Here is a 21,812-nt window from a genome sequence, read left to right on the forward strand (position 1 = left end):
GGGGATCATTGGTGCAGCAGCAGGTGAAAACCTTTGGTTCCACCTTTGGCGCTCTTCTAGGAACCCTGCTGTTCTCAGTGGCCACACAGACCAACTTACAGTTGGCGTGCGTTCAGCTGCACTCAGCCATGCAGCGTTAAGGTTACCAGGTTAAGAATAACTTCTGGTTCCAGATTTTCTGGCTGGGCACATTCATTCATCTGGAATAGAGATTCCTGCTGGCACTCTCAACCACTCATAGATTATATTTTGACTTGTAGTTGAGAGTTCTACTAATCACATAAACAGCTACAGTGTGAATAGCATGGGATCCTCAATGAGTTTCTCATACTGGACCACGTAAAAGATAATCATTTTTTGAGAGGATTGTTTACCAGCTGCCCCACGTCCATGTTTGTGCAGGGCTCTGGGTTTGTGAACTTGAAGACATAAAGCTGAAGAGGAGCAGCCGTAATAAAGACGTCATGCTAACTGACAGCTTGTAACTATTGGCTACAGTGCTGAAATCCTGTATGCCTGGAATTTGTGCGCCTGTATTTCACCTCCAAGAATTCAGGGAAATGGCAGGTGCAGCCAGAAAAGGCCGTGCTCACCAGTGGATACACACACATGCTGACGTGAAAGCACACTGACTTATAAGCCGCTCTCACTCATAGATCCTTGTACTTTGCCGGGGTAACTTTCAGACACCAATAGTAATATTCACTCCTTACATGTGCACTAACATTCAGGAATATTTTTGTCTTATACCTCTTCACACCTGCTGTTGCAATGCTGGAATACATTGGGCAAGGGACAGTCCAGCAGGTCGCAGTACTGCAATACTTAGAAATACCAACTGCATTAAAACTCAACAGTAGAAGAAGGGGCAAGGTCATAGACTATAAATACTGGAGGTAGCTACTGTGATGTCACCCATAGGTTTGTGCTAAGCCACTTTGAAGCCTCGGGTTCGTCATTTCAGTGAGTAAGCAAACAGAAAATTAAACCCCCAAGTCCTGATTGGTGAAATTAGCTAGAGACCGAAACTGTTTTTGCACCAGGCTGTAAGCATGTTTATTTCTGCTGTAAAGTTGGGCATTTTAACACGGGGGTCTATGGGGATTGACTCAGTTTTGGTGCCAGCCTCAAGTGGGCATTAGAGGAACTGCAGTTTTTGGCACTTTGGAGGATGTCTCTTCTTATGTCAAGAACATGGCAGGCGAGGACCTGTTTTATCCAGAGTTAATTTAATAATCAATAAGTTTGCAAATTCAAATATGGATTCACATACATTGTCAATCTTGTACTTAGTTGCAAGTATGCTGATAGGATTTCATCATTCTTCATTTTGACGACGTAAACAAAATGGTTTGAGCGAGTTTTATTTTGTTTAAGTGCTGCAGACTCATAATGTCATATACTGCATACCCCGTAACATTTCGTGAAGGTATGACAGTATGAAATATTACATACCGCTCAAGCCTAGTTCTAATGCCTCAGGGACCCGGGACGTGTACTTAGCGATGTAACAGCTTTTTCCCTGAAATGTTACAAGGTCTTATATTTGGAATTGGAGCGACAGATTTCCCTAAATTTTGCTCCTTCCCCCATTCACACTCGACCCTATGCAGGAAATGTTCCTGCACATTTCAAGAATTGTGTGCATGTGTGAAATGGTCTATACATTGATATAAGGCCCCAAACAACTTTTTTTTCTAAAAGCATGTAAATTCTTCACAAATTCATCACATTTACAGATTTTTACAAAACAGTCCACAAAGATGTATGAAAATCTCATAACAGAACTTTCCATCGGAGTTAGTCCCCTAATGTTGCAGTGAAATGTCCCATGGCTGTGGTGATAATGAGAGGAGAGTGTCCCCAGCTGACCTCCAGCTAAACCCTGTGTTTAAACAGCACAGGCCTGTTCCAGTGTTTATTGGAGGCCCGTTAGAAATGTGATGCCCCGTGAATCACACTGTGTTACTGCTGAAGCTCATTTACCTCCGAGCATCTACATGAGCTGTCCTCTAACTTATTATCAACAACTCAGGCCATCTCTGCTTTTTAATGCAACATTGGCCTTTAGATTTAGTGTCCTTGCTTTTAAGATTTCTTTGGTTCATTCTGGTGTGTCAGATTTTATGGGTTAGACAGTCCCGAGAAGTGTACTTCAGAACATATTGAAAACATTTGGATACACAAAGTGTCCACTTGTTCTTATTCTATTGGACGGTACTTCTCCTGTGTATTGAGTTATAGGTATAAACGCAGAGTAAAAGAGTTTGCGCTGTTGGGTTATAGTACCTGTTTACAGAAAAGCTGCTCCCCTAATTTCATCGTAATTCATTTAAAGGCCTTTTTGTTCAACATAGCACTTGCCACATGCTACTTAAAGGCCTTATTTAGACTTCACTGGGGTATATTACGCTGTTTGTGCAGCACTAACAGCCCACCCCCCAAACAGCGAGTGCACTACTTAGTTTCAGCTTTTTAGGCTAAAGAATACACATTAGTAACCGACAACATGGGAAAAGTAATATTCTTACAGCTATTTTCTTTATCAAAAAGAGAAATACACCTTTTGAATTCAAGTTTATTTCGGTGTCGGAAGAGTGACAAGGCTTAATTGCCATAGGAAGTTAAGCAATAAAAGAAGAAATGACCTCAAAATTAGCAGTAAATTACTGAAGGTGCAAGAAAATTACCTGACAAATAGTAACAAAGAAAACCCCAAATCCTTAAATCCTAGAGTTGTCCCATATTCGTAAAAATGACCTAAAATCCCGGAAACTTCCTTAAATCTTAGAAAAATCCCAGAATCCTAGAAATATCCTACCATCCTTAAAATGTCCTAAAATCCTACAAATGTCCTACAATCCTTAAAATGTCCTAAAATCCTACAAATGTCCTAAAGTCCTAGAAACATGCCAAAATCCTAGAAGCATCCTAAAATCCTCTAAATATGTGGGGCTGCTGGGACTGGCCCCTGACTTCCAGTCATTTTACAATAGTGGCCCCCAGACAAAGCAAGTTGAGTGTCATTGCGCTATGGTCTCTGACATTTGTTTGACATCTAGTGTCAACAAAATGTCTTGTTGCACATTTGTGATTCACTGTTAGCTTGTTTACTGTATGATGTGAATGCTTCTGTCACACTGAATGTCCCCCGGCCTGTTCAGACTACAAAACTTTGTGTGAAACACAAAACCAAATATTCACCAAATATTCATATTAAAAACAACCAAATCCGATTCAACTGGCATAATTCTGTGTGTGTATAGCTTAGTTATCTTATCATAATACACACCTTATTCAAACTCAATACAGTCAAAATAAAGATCACCCAAGTCGTCTTGGTTACTCTTGCTGGTAATCAAGTTAGAAAGTCCATTCTTAGTGCTTGTGTTGTGGCTGCATTGATAGTGTACTCGCCTTGATCGTGGTTTTGGTTTTGCCGTTGCTGTGGTTCTGCGCCTGTGTTGTGGGCCTTGGTTGCGCAGATGCTATGATCCTGCTTGACACGACCTTCTATTGCCATTATTATGAGTCATGCCTCCACTATTAATATATGCATGGGACTCTTATCAACACTTAGAATATTTGCATGTAGCATCACATTCTATCATAGAGTGCATTTAGTAATTTTACACCTATCACTATTGTTATATGACATTGTCCATTATTGCTGTGCTTCTCTCTCCCTCTCTCTTCCCCTCTCTTTTTCTTTCTCTCTTTGTCTTTCCCCTTTTTCATTATTGTAATTTAATTGTTATTTATGACATCTATTGCACGTCTGTCTGTCCTTGAAGAGGGATCCCTCCTCAATCGCTCTTCCCGAGGTTTCTACCATTTTTCCATTTTTTTCCCATTTTTTTACCACCTTAATTCAACAAGTCTGATGTAGAAAACATGTCGTTATTCCCCACAGTCTCTCTGCCTGCTGGCTGCCAGCTGTTTACAGTCCTGTTACTTCTCCCTCCACCACTAGGTGTCACTGTGTCTTTCAGGTCAGCTGTCTGTGTTGCACCAGTAGAGACCAGAGACAGAGCTCTGGTGGTGCGTGCTGTGCACTATATACAATGAGTTTGATGGAAAGACAAGCACCTGTGTTTATGAAAAACATATCTTCTGAAATTCTAGACACCCTGGCTTTCCCTTATATGGTGATTCCTCCCAAGCCTAATCTCTACTTTACAAACAGTGTTGTAGTTTTATCCCCTACACTCTGTCGATCTATATAATATTCATAGTCATATTAATGTCATCCTAACACACACTTTGGCTCTGCTGCTTTAGCCGTAAGAGTCTTTGTATAAAAACACACACACAGGCCTCCTTATCAGGTCCAGTGTAGTGTCTTTCTGCCTAACTAGTCTCATGATGTCATCTGAATGGGAGCGCTGGTAGTCTGGACCTATTTCATGGCTAGGTCGAGCCTCTAATTGTGTGCAGCGTTCCAGCGAGGCACTAATCAGGGCGAGGCAGGCCCAGCAGCCTGACGCTTGACACTAATTGCTCTTGCTCCGACTTGAAGGCCTTGTTCATGAAGTATTTACCCGCCCGTCTGTTGACAGTTAACCCCCCCACTGCCTCTGAACCCTCACCCTCAACCTCTCCAGCACACAAACACACTCCTTTACAATAACACACATATGCATTCATGCACATTCACTGGCAAATATATGGTCACATTTACTCATATCACCAAAATATCCACCTCAATATCTTCTCTTCTGTGGTGCGGGTCTTTTCAAACAACATTCACAATACCACTCTGGTGCCAGATGTTGTTTTGGTAAAATGCCAAAACTTTCCAAAGACCTTGACCTCTGAAAATACCTGAAGCCTGGCAAAATGTTTTCACATTTTAAGAAAAGCATAAAATGCAAAAAGGGACATGTGACAGAATGAGTGATGGGTGGACATTTTCTATATTTGTGAAAGTCTATATTCATGAACATTATAATAAAACCATCAGCACTATGCCATATCAGTGGTATCTGTTAGGAATGGGCATCTATAAGTAACTTTCATATTCGAGTGCTCACATTAAATTATTATATAGAGTACTCACAAAAAAAAGAAATCCATTGTAAAAATAGGAATGTAACTCATCCGACAGTGTAATTTGAAATACATTTATTGAAAAATCAGGCCTCAGTTAGCCTGGAGCGACATCACTTTTCATGTGCTGCTTTCAGACGCCTTTCACAAGTGTGTTAACCTTTGAACCCTAAGCAAATTGGTGTGATTTCTTTCAAAAACATCAGAAAAGACAGTGAGTAACTTGGTAAGAAATGTTCAATAAATTGCAAAAAGTCAGTAGATTTACAAAATTGTTTTTTTTTTTTTTTTTTTACAATTCTACAATTTCATTTAGCAGACGCTTTTATCCAAAGCGACGTACAACACAAGCAAGAATTTAGACTTAAGGGAAAAAAACCCTTAGTAAGTGCAAAAAGTGCTTCAGGTGTAATTGGTCACAGGTATTGCTGTCTAGTGGCAGAAGAAGTGCCGCACAGCCCCCCCACCCCACCCCCGCCTCTGTGGGAAAATGTATAGGGAAAAAAGCTAGGAAAAAACTATACTTATACTTTATGTTACAGATTTTACATTTTAAGCAGTAAGGCAAGCCAAAACAGGCAATGTGCAACTAGGGAAGAAATGTTCCACAAAAATTGCAAGAAATAAGTACATTTTGTCAATAGTAGATAAAAAAAATAACAATAAAGAAAAAAGTAGGGAAAATGTCTAGGGAAACAATAAAAAAAACAGCTAGGCTAAAGACTATATTTTTAATTAGCAAAATTATATATTTAAAATTATGTTAAAGAGTTATTGTCATTTTTAAAGCATTTTTTCCAAGTCTTGTTTGCCTTTTTTTTAAAACATTCTATTTCTTATTCATTTTTGTAAATGTATTTCTTTATTTATGTTTCTAATTTCAGAAAATTTTCTTTTTCTTCTTACTAATTTCTTGCTTACATTCTTGTCATTTCTTCTTTTGTTGTTCATTGCCTTCTTCCCATGTCTTTGAAAGAAATTAAGCCAATATGCTAAGGTTTCAAAGGGTTAAAGCTGTAAATCCACCCCTACTGTTCACCTCTCACAGACCACCAAAAATGTACCGCATTTCTATCATGAGCGTAACTTTGATCTAGGGCCCGAAAGCACCGACCCACAGCTAACTCTCACACTTACTCCGTCCCCAACTACCTCTGCATTTCCCCCCTCTGTCAGCACGGTGCTGAGTGAGCGCTGGCGGTCTGTGTTTACCTTATTAATTAGCCCAGTGATCCTGAAACACTCTCCCTCTGGTAAATAGAATAACAGTGAAAGGTTAGTCAGGGCTGATGGGGAGGGAAGGAAAATAAGAGGCAGGGTAGGAGAGAGCGAGAGGGGGGTGACGGAAAGTTGGATATATAGAGCGAGACAGAGTCTGCATTTTAGGTTTGTTTCCGAGGTGTCACGAGTAGAAGTGATCAGAGAGTTGGGGAGGAAACCCGACGCGGTGGGTCGTCGTCCTGCTGAATTTAGAGCTTCTGTGATCATCAGTCAACACCACCTCTCTGTGTGTAACCCCCGACCTCACTACCACCTCTTTTAGGCCTCACTCTTTTCCTTTATTTCCATGTGCAGAAGGTCTGATTGTGTTATGTCCTCTGTTTTCTGGACTTAAGATGGATTGAGTGCCCCAAAAAAGTTGAAGGGACTGAGGTCAACTTCCCAGATCTTGAACCCATCTCCTACCAAAAGGTCACCTGAGTTTTAATGAGAACAGGGTGAGTTATTGCTATTGACTTGATGGATTCTTGATCTATCCGTCCTGGTCGTTTAAAATTCTGAGGCCAAATGGCCAGCTCAGGTATGCTACGCATCTTCCAATTGGCTGAAATAGATTCTAATCTGAGTGCTGCGGACCAAAATTCAAAACAGACCTTCAGCAGATAGATAGATATGCCTGAGAGCGCTGATGAATCCATTCCAACTATTTCCAATAACTCGTCTCCTCCATTTTGGGCCATATCTGCGTCCTGAGGTCTGCAGTTCAAGGCCATACATGGAAAGCCAAGAGACGGAGCACGGAGAAAAGAATTACACCAGCAATACAGAATTTTTCCTTGGCTGCTAGTTCAAAGAAGGGCGGAGAAAATGTGGTCCTCATTAAGCATTGTTGGTTAAAACCAGGTCAAAGGTCACTTTAGAAGTTGAAGGGAAAGTCTACCTTATGGAAGAAGAGTCTAATCTGTAACTTCATCAAGCAATATTTTCATTAAGTATATCACATATAGGCTTGGGTGGTGTCTAATATTTCATAAGTTAATACCTTCTTGAAATTTCACCAGTGTATACAGTATATGATGGTATTAGTGTGCTGTGTTTAAACCTCAAAACAAAACAAAAAAATCTTCACCCAAACTGTCTTGGTTTCTCGTTAGAAATCTAGTTAGTAAATCCACTGTTCTAACAATCACCAGCTCAGGTTTGGTCCAAATAAATCCTTAATTCACCAAGTTAGATGTAAAAAAACATGCAGTTATTCTCTACAGTCTCTCTCTGCCTGCTGGCTGCCAGCTGTTTACAGTCCTGTAACTTCTCCCTCCACCACTAGATGTCACTGTGTCTTTCAGCTCAGCTGCCTGTTTAACCAGTACAGACTGGAGACTGAGCTCTGGTGGTGTATGATGTGCGCTACATACAATGTTTAATTTACTAATTTACCCAGTAGTTAAAAATTAATTTAATAGAAAGAGGAGAGCCTGTATTTATGACAGTATTGAAAAACATGCCTTCAGGATTTACACCCTGCAATACCAGAAAACAGTGATATTGCCCAAACCTAATTACATATTTATCTGCAGAATAGCAATGTTTGTGTCCATGTGTACTTGTAGTCGGAGACTTTACATCTGGCTGTTATATTAATGTGTCCAGTGAAACTTTCAAAGTGATTTACAGCTGCCCCCCCACCCTGTGGTGTAAAATTCCTCCCCAATAGCTCCAGTTCATTTGTGCCTCTCATTACCGCTACTTTTAACATTCCACAGATTTTACTCTGACGGCAAAATGAGCAAAAATACGACAACAACCTCTTTTGGGCCCTCTGGTCAGATGCTTAAATCACAGCACTGATGTCCTGAGTGCTAATGACCTGATAGGCTGCAGCAGAGGTCGACCTCAGAGCTCTCTCTGATCCCCTCATTAGGGGATAAATTAAAGTCACTTTTTGTATAGTGAGATGTGAATCTGTAATGCATTAATAAATGTGCTTTGAATCATTGTAGCTTTTAGTCAGGGCTATTAAAGCAGACCATTTATCTGTACAAATTTCTTTTCTGGCAGAGTTCGTCTATTCTAATCCAATGATGAGTGGGCCTGGTGGGTATTAATGTCATCATAGTGAAGTGAATACTCTATTTTACTCTCTCCTCCACTTTGTCAACTTAAAAACCTCTGCCAAGGCAAATACCTATATTGAGCCACATAGTACTACAGCACTGCTTTACACTCATTTTCAGGTTCATACTTGTATTTTGGGGATTCTACTAGAACATGTTTTCATGCTTTAATGGTTAAAAAACACCCTCTGTCTCAAACGCTTCATTTGGGTGCCTCTCTTTCTAAGCCCCCCTCCTGAAAAAGACCAGTCTGGTCTGATTGGTCAGCGTCTCTGGGTCCTCTGTAACTTGATGCCTCTATTTCATGGATGTATAGAGTGGTGAAGGGATGAGGTATTTTTGTTGGCCAACCAGGAAGTAAGCATCGCACGGGTTCCCCTGTCAAAAACCTTACGTGACTTTTGAATGGGATTTTAAATTATCGCCAAAACTAAGCTGTGTGACAAAAGCAAGCTTATGATACTTACACGTTTTGTTCAGCATGATAATTTTCACAGATGAACACCACTTTTGTGTGTTTTGAAGCGTAAATGAACTCTCCAGAAGCAAACGTGGTCACACGACTCAAACATCACCACTACAAACACTGTAAACACATGTTAAAACACAAACAAAAAATATCATAAACAGATAAATCTACAAATTTTGAGTGCGACTCAAGTTTGAGGTGGACAAGTAAGGTTTCTGTATCCGGTGTGATGATGTCTAATGTAGTCCCATTCAGCCACTTGTTAGCAGCCGCCTTTTTTAAGATGAGTAAAACCTTAAAAGTTCAAAAATCAGGTTTTAATATTTTATGTTGCAAAACAAAATGTCAAAATATCTTTAGCCTGTGTTAACCACATAGCATATAGCTACAGGCACATTAGCAGTGTATTTGCAGCCGGGGAATGACTGTAAGGGAGAATAGCAACACTTTCTACTGTGAAAAATCGCCAATAAAAGCTTCTTAACACAACCTGACAGGAACCGAACCAGCAGGAATATGATCTGAATCCGGGCAAAATGAGCGGCATCAGCAACCAAGTTTGCATTTAGCTTCATCTATGTAGCATTGTACTTGCAGCCAGAGAATGACTGTAATAGAGAATAGCGATACATTTCACAGTGAAAAATCACCGATCTGCCAGCAACAATATTATCTAAAAGTGGGGAAGAATGTAACATTACCAACCAAGTAGCCTATACAGAGTATGTTTCTCTGATTTTAGCATGTAGCTACATGTAGCGGTGTAGGCAACATAATGTTAACACTCACAATAGTAGCGTACCTGGAGCAGAAGAATATAAAAAGAAAAACGTTTTGTAACATTGTAACATTATACTGTATGGGAGAAAATAAAAAGGGTAAAAGGTCACGTTGAACCTGAGACACGTAATTCTTGTTGAAAGCTTGCCAGCCCCTCTTAACATTAACTGCTAACATTAATATATTGAGGTTTTGCATTTTGTACGACATGACCTACTGGCCCTTTATCAGTCTCCACCTTCTGTGTTTTCTCCACACACACTACTTCTCATATCCCCTTGAACCCTTCAGCCCGTATCATTTATCTCCTGTAGCCCTGCTGTGATCAGGTGGCCATATCTGATTCTCCCCCTTCCTCCTCTCCCCTCCTCTTCCCCTCCACCCGGGGCGTTAGCTGCTGCCGGCATACCGGACGCTTCCCCACCGCTCCCAGGAGGAGCTGACGAGAAGTCCAGATAGATCCAGAGCAGCTGAAGGCTTCATACACCTCTCAGTGTGTGTTGGTCTAACCCAACAGTATCAGGAGGCCACAGCACAGGAAACACTGCAGGAGAAAATAAAGTCTCACTCTGTGTGTGTGTCTGTGTCTGTGTGTGTGTGTGTGTGTCTGTGTCTGTGTCTGTGTGTGTGCGTGCAACGATAGCTGCTGTTACCTGTTTATAGTTCAGGCAGTAATCCTTCAGTTTGACCTTCAAGAGTCATATCTATGTCATTGTGGAGCACCAATTAGATTTCTTGTGTATGTTCTTGACCAGTGGTACTCAACTTACAGGGCCAGATCTGGTGGCCCCGCAACCATTTAACAATAAAAATAAAGCAATTCACACTGGGAATTGTTTTTTGTACTTTTAGAAGGTGCAAAGTGCATAAAACAGCATCAAAATAGAGCTTGTTAATCAAAACAAGTGCCAGTGGAGGATCCCCAACACCCCTCAAACAGATGTCCTAGTTAAATCACTAATGTTCTAAAAAAAAATCCTAGATTAGGATCCTAGGATGATTTATTATTCTGTTTTTTAAAATTAAATTAAAAATTGTCTTCCTGCTACACCTTTGGGAGTTGAAGGAGAGATTCAGGATTCTAAAAATGACCTGAAGTCTTAGAAATCTGTCTGTATGTCTAAAAATCCTAGAAATTTCTTAAAACATCCTGAAATCATAAAAACATCCTGAAATCCTTGAATCTCTTGAAAATGCCCTAAAATCCTAGAAATGTCTTAAAATGTCCTTAAATCCTAGAGGCATCCTTGAAATCCTGGAAACTTTCCAATATCCTAGAAACATCCTAAAATCCTATAAATGTTGTAAAATGTCCTACAATCCTAGAAACATTCTAAAATCATGAATTGTCGTAAAATCCTAGAAATATCCTAAAATCCTAGAACTGTCCTTAAAATCCAGTAAATGTCCCGAAATCCTAGAAACTTCCTTAAATCCGAGAAACGCTGCAAAATTTCCTAAAATCCTAGAAATGTCCTGAAAACATCCTTAAATCTGAGACACATGTATGGGGCTGTTGTGACTGGCCCCTGGCTCCCTGTCATTTTGCAAAAGTGTCCCCCAAACAAACCAGGTTGAGTCCCCTTGTCCTAACCTGTCTGTGTGCGGCTCGTGTCTGTTGGAAACAGCAGCTCTGTTGGGCTGTCTGTCACATCTGAAAGGGATTTGAAAAAGGAGAGTGTTATAATAAGTTCAGTGCAGAGTGCTTTTGACAGCCAAATCAGTTTGAATGTTTTCAAGGGTCCAGTGCCCAAAATGTGTGCTGCTGCTGGAAAAAAAAACAAAGGACAGAGGATCAGGAAGAGAAGATGTACACTCTTGCTCAAAAGTCTCTGCAAATCTGTTTTTTATCGTCTGTTGGTTGGACTTCAAAATGTAAGCCTGATTTATCTCCCTCTTTTTGTTTTTCAGCCCTGCAAGGCCCTTTAGATTCCCCAAAAGGTGAGACCTGCCAAAAACTCTTTCTCCTGTGTTGATGTTCTGGATTGCAAAGCTCCCCTTATTTGTGTCATCCATCCATCACTGCTCCCGTTGAGCCATCATTCCTCAGTCGTGAGTCATGAGAGTTATCGATGGGAGTAGAGCGTTTCCCTGTGTACCTGGCCTCTGTTAAGCAGCAGCGTGGATCTCCTCATGTCTCCGTTACTCTGCATTAAACTCTGCTGTCTCAAAGCTAATCCTGCAGACTGTTTAATGGAGGACAGCAGCTTCTCCAGGGCTTTCACAAAGTTTCAGGGGCAAAATATCACTACTGTTAGGAGTTTTTCATATGGAGACTCTCAGTATACGCAGCAACAACCAAAGATAGCTTCAGACACAATTTCTAATCAAGTTAAGGCTTTAACTCTATAAAACCTGGATTGACATCAGTTTTCATGCATTCAGACGCCATTCACAAGCTATTTAAACCTTTGAAAATGGAGCAAATTGGTTTGATTTCTTTTTAAAACATTGGGGAAGAAAAGGCAGTGACCAACTTGGCAAAAAATGCACCTAAAAAATAGTTTTTGAAAAGACAGAGGATTATTAGATAATAATCCATAAATATATGATTTACAATAATTGTATTTTTATAATTATATTAAGAATAAAAACTATAATAATAAAATAGAATTATAGAAATGTAATAAGATATACAAAATAAACACATGCAGTTTTCATGCCTCCAGTTTGAAGAAGCAACCTGGAGCCCAGCATGGAAGCTAAACAATGCAGCAGTGCTCTCATCAAAGCCACTAGACTCCATTTAGTTTGTGTTTTTGTGTGACTTTAATCTGAAATTCATTTCAAACACCAAAGTCACACAGTAATACAAACTCACTGATGGAGGCAGTGGTGGACCAGCAGCTCCTAAATTCAGGGTCGATGAATCAGTGTTTTTCTCAATAGAGTTTGGTGGCTGTAAATACACTTTAGCTCCCCGTCAGAAAGGGCTGTCTGACAGCAGCTGAAAGTATATAAAAAATTGTGATTCACATTTTACCAAAAGTGATTCAGCTCTATTTCTGTCGGTCCTCTCATGTATGCCAAGTAGCTGTAACCACGAGAGAAGAGAAATTTAATCTGATATTTTTAATGATAACCAGGCAAGTGGTAAAAAGTATAATGAGCCCTTGAAAAGTCATTAAAAAGTTTTGAAATTTTGCCCAAGAAAATGTGTGTGAACTTTTCTCTGTACACATAATAGGAGGCTTGTACTGGATGTATCATGTCAATCTCAGGCTCACCTCTCTGTTTCACCACTGACATAAAGTGTCCTTCTTTCTAGCTATGCTGAGCTGATAGCTGATTGGCCAGTGGTGGTGCTGGGCGTGTGCACAGTGCTCATCGTGGTGTGTGCTCTGGTGGGCATCCTGGTGCCTGACCTGCCGGATTTCTCCGACCCACTGCTGGTGAGTGCACGTCCTTGGTGCCCTGCACACAGATGATGTGTGGTCTGTGGCGGTAACATGGAGATGAGCGTGGCTTCAGGGTTGGAGCTGTTTAAAATATTAACTGTACTAATTCAGAGAGAAATCACACTTTATGAGACAGAGATTTTCCACTGCACATATTGACAGTGCCAGCACTTTGTCAGTTCTCTGCAATAAAAACCATGTCAGCTCCATTTGGTTTCCTTGAACAGTGAGAAGGTGTGGTTCTGTTTATGTGTCAGGAGTGATCTTGACAACCCATACTGGGTGGAACAAGCTATCGAGAACAGTGCAATGTTTCAAAGGGATTTTTAAAATATCATCTATGAGTAAGCATGGACATTTCCATTTCTATGGATAGCAGGCTTGGGCGTTACATTACAGTGTACCAGGGTATTTAGAAATCTGGAAAGTATGTTTTTCAGTACCATCATTAACACAGGCGCTACTCTTTCAGTTTAACTCACTGAGTCTCGTTCATGAAACCTGAGCAGAATGAATTTGTGTGGAAAGTCTTCACAAAAGGAAATTTACGAGCACTTTGGCATTCTGTTGTAGTAGTTCTGATCTTTTCGTAGATATTAACAAAATCTAAACCTGCCTCTGACCACTGGCAGAGGTTGTGTAAATAAGAAATGCAGATAGATATTGACTACTAGACCACTAGACTACTAACAGAAGAAAATGTTTTAAAAACCTTTCTCAACTCCACTTAACCAGAAATAACTTCAGTCTTAGAGTTGGAAGTTTTTCTTCCTCTTTCTCTGTTTGCGGCATGTTCGCAGGTCGACAGGATGCACCATCCAAAATCATTTTCACCTCCTTCATGGGCAGGGATGCATGCAAAATGCCGTTAGTTTACGATTGATTGGCATTCATGAACTACACACGTGCCTTATATCAAATAAGTTTTCTGCAGCGTTCATGAATCTGGTCTTGGTTTTTAGTACCCTGGTGATTTATCTGCAAATCTGCTCACTGATTTACTTAAGCTTCATGAATGAGACCCATTGTATGTAGTGCACAGCACGCACCACCAGAACTCAGTCTCAAGTCTCTACTGTTGGATCAGGCAGCTGAACTGAGAGACACAGTGACACCTAGTGGTGGATGGAGAAGTTACAGGACTGTAAACAGCCAGCGGCCAGCATGCAGAGAGAGACTGTGGGGAATAACAGTATGTTTTTTTACCTCTAACTTGGTGAATTGAGGATTGAATTAAGGACGATGAGTTAGCAAGGCTGTTAAGCTGGTCTGTGGTCTTCTTTGACTGAGAGAAAGCTGAATTCAAAGGGTGTACAGGTGCATATTTCTGCTTCACAAGCAAAATATGTGTTAGAATATCACTTAACATGTCTTGGGTTCCTATTTTGTATTTATGAGTCCAAAAGCTGGAAGCACTCGCTGTCTGGAGAAGAATGACAGGGCAGAACACATAGAGCACCAGGTGGAGTTCAGCTGCCTGTATCACCAGTCTAGACTGGAGAGACTGAGCTCTGATGGTGCGTGCTGTGCACTACATACATTGAATTAATAGAAAGAGGAACACTACCCTCTGGATTTCTTTGTTTAATAAGGGGAATAGGTGAAAATGTAACTTTTCATATCACTTTTTGGGCTTCAATTGTGAGTTTATTAGTTTGAAAAGCTATAAGTTAGTAGCACACTCATCATTAGGGAGAGGGGTAGTTAGCACCACACACTCACACCGTCATTTACTGTATACCCATTTTTATTGATTTATTTGTATTATTTTATTTATTATTGTACAGTAATTTAGTAACGATGAAAACATGACTCCTTTCTTTACTCCCCAAAGGGTTTTGAGCCACGGGGAACAGCCATTGGGCAGCGGCTGGTCACATGGAACAACATGGTGAAGAACACTGGCTACAAAGCCACGCTGGCCAACTACCCCTTCAAATACGCCGATGAGCAGGCGAAAAAGTAACCACACACACAGTTCACACACACTTTTCAACCAGGTAGCTCTTTCAGAGTTTAGTGAAGATTAAATATTTAGAGGAAGAATGAAGAAACCCCCAAACAAACAAAACACCCCAAAAACTCAAATTAGTAGGAAAAAAACTTAAAATTCTCCCAAAAAAATCCCAAAAAACCCCAAAATTATTAAAAAAAGAAAATGATTTGCAAACAGTCGGAAAAATAACCTGAAACTCAAAATTATATTTTTTTAAAAAAAGAGAAAAAACACCCACATAGCTTAAAATAATTTTAAAAAGTATTTATCGAAGTAGTTTAATTTTTTATCGACTTATTGATTAATCAACTTATCATTGCAGCTGCACTTGCATAAACTCTATTTAATTCACAACAATACATCATATTGCATATAACTAAAGTGTTTAGGGTGGCGTTCGCCCTTTTCCATGCTCACGTTCAGCTGTATCAAGAGTGAAATAACCGTGGAAATGTCCGGTGCTTCATGCCAACTTCATGGCAGGCGTACACACGTTTCTACTGCTTTTGATCCGTTGGCGACACTTAGAGGTGATGCTGGGAAACTGTTTATAATGTCAAAGCAATTCCTCCTCAGAGTGATGTGCACATCAGATGAACTTTAAACACATCCATCTGTCAGCAATTAGATGAGTGTATATAAAGGCGTGCGCAAAATGGTGCAGACAATAATGTTAACAACAAAGGCAGCTATAGCATTATAAGAATATACTGCAAATTGCACAGTGCGAAGAGAACGCATTTTTAGAGGCAGAGAGGCAGACACGATGACGTCTGGCTCATCAGCCGCCTTAGGTTTCCGAGGGCGATCTTCTTGGAACTGCGCGTGGGTCTGCGGACTGGTGGTCGGATTAACTGGCGATAGAGACAGAGGTGTTTGTAGAATCGGCCTCTGAGAACAGGCTGACAAACCAGGAAATAAACATTTTAAAAGTTTGGCCTCACTATCTCATTCATTTGACGGTGTCTGCTGAAACATCATGGCATGAATCTATTGCTGGGTGTTATTTTTGGTCCCTACAAGAACATATCAGCCGTCTTTAGTACGAAAATGTCATTACTTGTCCAGTGACGACATGAACAAAAGATCCCCGCCTGGTTCGAACAGATGATAAAAAATGTCATGCACGTTTCTGTTTAGCCACCAGAGGCAATGGACAATACAGCCAGCCAGGTGGTTACAGTCCTCAGTACCAGTGTGATTTCCTCATGAGTAAACATTTCATAAGATACAATTTCAGTGCATCTAAAATATGAGCCTATTTAAGTATATCGTGGCCATGCATATAGCCTAACACTTTATAAAAACCCTGATAACGTTATCTGTGCCCCCGATCATTTCACTTTACCACACTTGTGCGTACTATTATCCTCATCACATAACAATTAAATTTGACAGTCATGTCTGACGTGAATGAAAAAGTATTAATGAATACTGGAGAATGCAAACGGGATGAAATACATGCACATCTGTAGCCATTAATACAACACGATTGGTGATAGTATCAAGTTATCAAGTTAATCTAGGCAGATCACTCATTACCCACAGCGAGCTTCACATTACACTCCAACACGTCTGTCTGTATGTGTAACTGTATGAAAGCAAACAGGGAACATTTAAATGAATAATTCTTCCTCTTCCCAGTTTTACTCATCGCTTATGTTTGTGTTATCTGATGGTGCAGACAGAGGAATCCTACATGCAGGGCCTTTTTACATTAATCTGCATATGTAAATTGAGGCGTGGAAAGGGAGGAGTCTGGTACTCTTAGACGTGCACTCACTTCCATGTTGATTGGGATGTACAAATGCTTGGACTCATGCGTGCGCACAGTTCCATACATCTGGATTTTTTTGTGCGTACGACGTTTTCTGGATTTAAGCGTACGCCATGTTTCAGTAGCAAATCCACACAAGTCTTTGTACATGAGGCCCCAGAACTGTGAACAAAAGCAGAATAATGTTCTGTATGGCTGCTAAAACATAGCCTCACAGCTCCAGCCTGCTGTGTAATGTGTGTCCGTTAGTGGTCAGGGGGAGCCGGCGCTGGAGACTGAGGGGGGGGTGTCAAACATACTGCTGACAGATGTGCTGAAAAGTCTGAATCCCCTCTTGAAAGAAAAGGGGAGCAAAGTAGAGATGTGTCCGTCCACAAGGTCATCAGTGTGTTCTGTCAGCAGGAGGCTGTTCGCTAGCCCAGAGCAGCTCTCTGCATGTTTGTGTCTGTCTCTCTGTCTGCTGTCTGTCTCTTCGACTGTCCACTCTCAGCTCAGATCACTGCTCAGAGCTGATTCCTTTTCCCGCCTCTGTTGATATCAGCGGGAGCCTGACCGATACATGTCGTTCAGCAGATTTAATCAACCAATATTGGCCCATCACAGATATATCTGTGTTGTGTGAAAGTACATTTTGTAACAGAACATAATGCAGAAGAAGATAATTGAGAATAACTTAGATGATTAATCCTTCGAAAACCTGGAGCAACATCACTTTCTCTGTACTACTTTAAGATGCCTTTCACAAGTATTTCAATCTTAGAACCCTGAGAAAATGTGCTTTTCTGATTTTTTTGGGGGTTTATTTCTGAAAAACATTGGAAAGAAAGCAATGAGCAACTTGTTAATACTTGTTTTACAAATTGCAAGAAATTAGACGATTTGGAAAAATAAAATTTAAAAGAAAAAAGCTAGTGGAAAACTATTATTGTGATTTTCGTACTCAATTTGAATGAATTATGTTACAACTCAATATATTTTTTAAAGCACCTTTTCCGGTCGTATCCATGTTTATTTATATATTTATATATTTAAAATCTTTTTTTTTTTTCAATTAATTTTCAGGTCATTTTCTTGTACTTTTAACTAATTTCTTGCTGTGCAGTGGAAACTTCAATAAAAATATTGTTAAAAAAAACAAAAAAAACCCCCAAATGTCATGCTAATTACTTTTTCTGTTGCTTATTGCCTTCTTCCAGTGTTTTTCAAAGAAGGCTAATTTGCTCAAGTTTCAAAGGGTAAACAACGTTTGGTTTACTGTTTTGAAAATCAAGTTTATGTTAAACTTAAATTCATTAATTCATCTTAATTAATCGCATGCATCAATTTTTGCTGTGAAAGTATTTTAAAAAATTGTATTAACATTTATAAGTGCATATCCAACTCATTTATGAAGCCAAACAAGCTCCTGCATTGTCAACAACTCAGTCCGCAAATATTTCGAAATAAAATGCATTGTGTCAACAACTGATGGGACTCTGTCAACAGAGATGTTGTCAGAGGACTTTTATTTTGAAATGGAAGCAGGGAAGTTTCTTTCTTTGTATTTCCTCATGTCTGTGGCAGCGAGAAGTTTTTTCTGCAGTAAAACGTAGTATAGAGTTAATATAATTATCAAAACACAAGTTTCACTGTCTATTTTTGCTGACACAGCACGCAGAAAAAAATCAACAAGCCCCATTTGAAATAAAATTCCAGTTTTGATCGGGCTGTAATATCAGCAGAACCTGTATTGCTGCCAACATATTTTGTCTTTATTTGCTAAACTATAGCCTGATTTAAGCATTTCCAAAACTAAAAATGAACTCATATATTTGGCTTTTAATTGTTGGTTTGTTTTATTAAATTGGCACCAAAATCTTGACATTAGTCTCTGATGAATGACTCTGACATAGCAGTTCTGGACAGTCGAGAGACAGACATGTCTCCTATGTTAATGTGAGGAAACCTGCGGCTCCACTCTGCTGATGAGAAAATGGACCCTTTCAGCTGCAGTCTGTATCTCTCTCTGCATCTCCATCTCTCTGTCTCCTGCTGCGTCTGTGGCTGTCTTTGTCTTCCTCTCTGTCTCGCTCCATGCGTCTGTCTGCAGATGTAATTGTGTACTTGTGTGAGTACTGTGGTGCGTACCAGAGGCCTGCGCTGCTCTGTCAGCAGGCCTCTCTGCCTCATCCCCTCTGTCTGTCAACCCCTCAGTTTCTGTGACAGCCACCTGATGACTCTGCCTTCCTGTTTCTAGCAGAGGATGTGGCCCCTGAAAAAACCCACATACACATAGCAAGCCTATCTCAACTATAATCCTCATTTGCTCTCTGGCATGTAGGCACTGCACCGCTCAGAACACACGGCTGCAGCATCACTCCTGCAAAGGGGCACACAAACACACAATACACACAAAAAGTCCTAAGACATGTCTGCACATGGCCCCTCCGGCCCCCTGTTCAATCAGAGCAGCTATTATGATGATTATGATAATAATGACGGCAGTATCCTGGTACTGCAGTGCGTCATTCGTCTGATTTTGGGGGAGAACAGCAATTACTGATGCTTATTTCATTACTAAGCTTCAGATCTGCTTCCTTCAGTTTGCATCATGCTGACTTAGCAGCCTCAGACAAAGCAACATCTGCCATATACAGAATCATGCAAACAGACTGTCTGCTGTGTTCTCTCTCACACTGAACCTATGGCTGTATATAAAGATGGACCGCATGACATCTTCCAAAAAATAATTTAAAAAAAGAACAGTTTTATGGAAGAAAAATGCCAGAAGAGCTTAGACTTGAGACAATGCTTAGCACTTTCAAATTAAGGCTAAAGACCTATCTTTTCATCATGGCTTTTAATTAATTGAATACATTTTTATGGATTTACTTTTATTGTTCTATACTTCTTATTGTTTTACTCTACAATTTCTTAAAATTTGGCGCAAATGTTTGAGTAGACCCAAGGATGATAAGATTTTGATAGTCAAAGGTCAAGGTCACAGCAACCTTGCATTTGTGTTATTATTGTTAAACTATATCTTAAGAACACCTTGAGGGAATTTCTTCAAATTTGGCACAAATGTTTAAGCAGACTCAAGGATGAACTGATTAGATTTTGGTGGTCAAAGTTCTAGGTCATGGTGACCTTGCATTCGTCAAATTTTTGTAAAAGCGCCATCTTGAGAACACCTTGAGGGAATTTCTTCAAATATGACACAAGCATTCACATGGACTCAGCAATGAGCTGATATGAATTTAGTGTTCAAAGGTCAAGGTCATGGTGACCTTGCATCTATCTTATTATTATGTATCTTGAGTTTGAGTTTTTAAGAGTTTCCTCAAATTTGGCACAAACGTCCACTTGGACTCAAGAATGAACTGTTTAAAATCCAGTGGTCAAAGGGCAAGGTCACGACAACATAAAACATGTTTTTGGCCAAAACTCCAGAATGCATCTGCACAAATTTCACACAAATATCTAACAGGATATTATCATCAAGTTCTGACATTTTACATCCAAGACAGCTGTGTGTGCCAATCGGTGTGCTTGCAGTCAGTGTCTCTGCCTGCGATTGGTTGAGCTGGTGTATGGGCGGGAACTTCATACCATGGCTCTGATTCCTGACCAAAATAAACACAGTATGAAACTAAGACTTGCTGCCAAATGCTTTTAATGGTTAGCTCATTAAAAAGTTATTAAGAAGCAGTACCAGACTCTGGGTAAACAATGTCTGCTCCATGATTCCTATCTGCCACGTAGCTGGGGAGTGTGATTAATAAGAATAAAATAATTTGGTTTTTTTTTTGGGTGGGTGGGGGGGGGTTTGTTGCCATTTTGATTCTGTTTGAAGACAACATACATTTTGGTGATGTAGATGGTGCTTTTATTGTTTTGTAGTCACCAGGAGCCCAGGTGGCCTGAGGACCATTTTGACAGAGACAAACGGCAAGCAGAGTGGGACTTCAGTAAAGAATTCTTCTGTGATGTGCCAGGTAAGATTTTTAAAACACAGATGACACAAATCCAACTTCCACCAGATGGTGAAGAGTACAGAGATGCTCTCTGAAATAACTAACGCTACACAGCCCTCAAAGGATCCTGGGAACACTCAAATGAACCCCAATACAACACATTTCAAATTCTAAACACTGGTTTGATGAGAAAATATGTAGGTCATAGTACGCACTGAGGTCTTCGCTTGTCCAAAAGGAAGAACCAGAACCCCAGTGGACCTGGGGAATTTGTTCTGAGATCTGTTTTTTTTAGGTTTACCTGTTTTTGACTGAGATATTACATTCCCAACCCTGTAAATGTTCAAGAGAAGAGAGATCTTAGACCTGAAAGGGTCGGGGGGGGGGGTTCATCTTACTTTTTGCTCTTGTAATCACATCCTATGTCAAAAACATCATAAAAGTGAAAATAATTAAGACAAGGCAAGGTACCCTACGATCCTAATGACCTCCACAATGTACATTTTTAATAGAGATCTAATGTGAAAGGAATTAAAACAGAGATTAACAGAGATCGCCTTATTTAAAACAAATGTACTGTTTATGCAAATAGTCTCATGCACAACATCAGTAAGAGCTTCTTTCAGCTTCAGGATCTCTTGTCAGTCAGATGGAAAATTTTGTCTTTGCCTCATATTTTCCAACTTTATTCACTCAGGAAAGATGTTTTTCCCATTCGAGTGATGAACCTCTTTTCTTCCTGCAGGTGACAGTTACTCTAGACTGGTGTTCACATCAGCTGAGGGGAAGAGCCTGTGGAGTATTCAGGCCATCAAATCCATGTGCAATCTGGACAACACAAGGGTGCGTATGTAGAACGGCACAGTCCGGACTGGGAGCGATACAGTTGTCGCCATCAGAAACTTTTTGACTTGTGTTTTTTTGTCTCTATGCTGGCGAAAGCTGTTGCTGGAGGCATTATGTTGTGGGGTTGTCCATCTGTCCGTATGGCTGCCCTTCTCATTCTCAAAAACGCCTTGAGGGGATTTGTTAAAATTTGACACAAACATCGA

General features: G+C 40.1%; 1 protein-coding gene across 1 annotated transcript in view; it reads left to right on the plus strand.

The window, feature by feature from the left end:
* The window catches only part of disp1 (dispatched homolog 1 (Drosophila)), a 59,042-nt gene that overhangs the window by 29,581 nt on the left and 7,649 nt on the right, over positions 1-21,812 (plus strand). Inside the window, 5 exon segments of the mRNA XM_042503354.2 lie at positions 11,545-11,574; positions 12,902-13,025; positions 14,866-14,993; positions 20,687-20,781; positions 21,506-21,603. Of these exon segments, the coding sequence (XP_042359288.2) occupies positions 11,545-11,574; positions 12,902-13,025; positions 14,866-14,993; positions 20,687-20,781; positions 21,506-21,603 (475 nt within the window).

This window comes from Plectropomus leopardus, chromosome 16 (genome assembly GCF_026936395.1).
Source record: "Plectropomus leopardus strain MGB_pleo_1.0 chromosome 16, ASM2693639v1, whole genome shotgun sequence".
Classification (NCBI taxonomy): Eukaryota; Metazoa; Chordata; class Actinopteri; order Perciformes; family Serranidae; genus Plectropomus; species Plectropomus leopardus.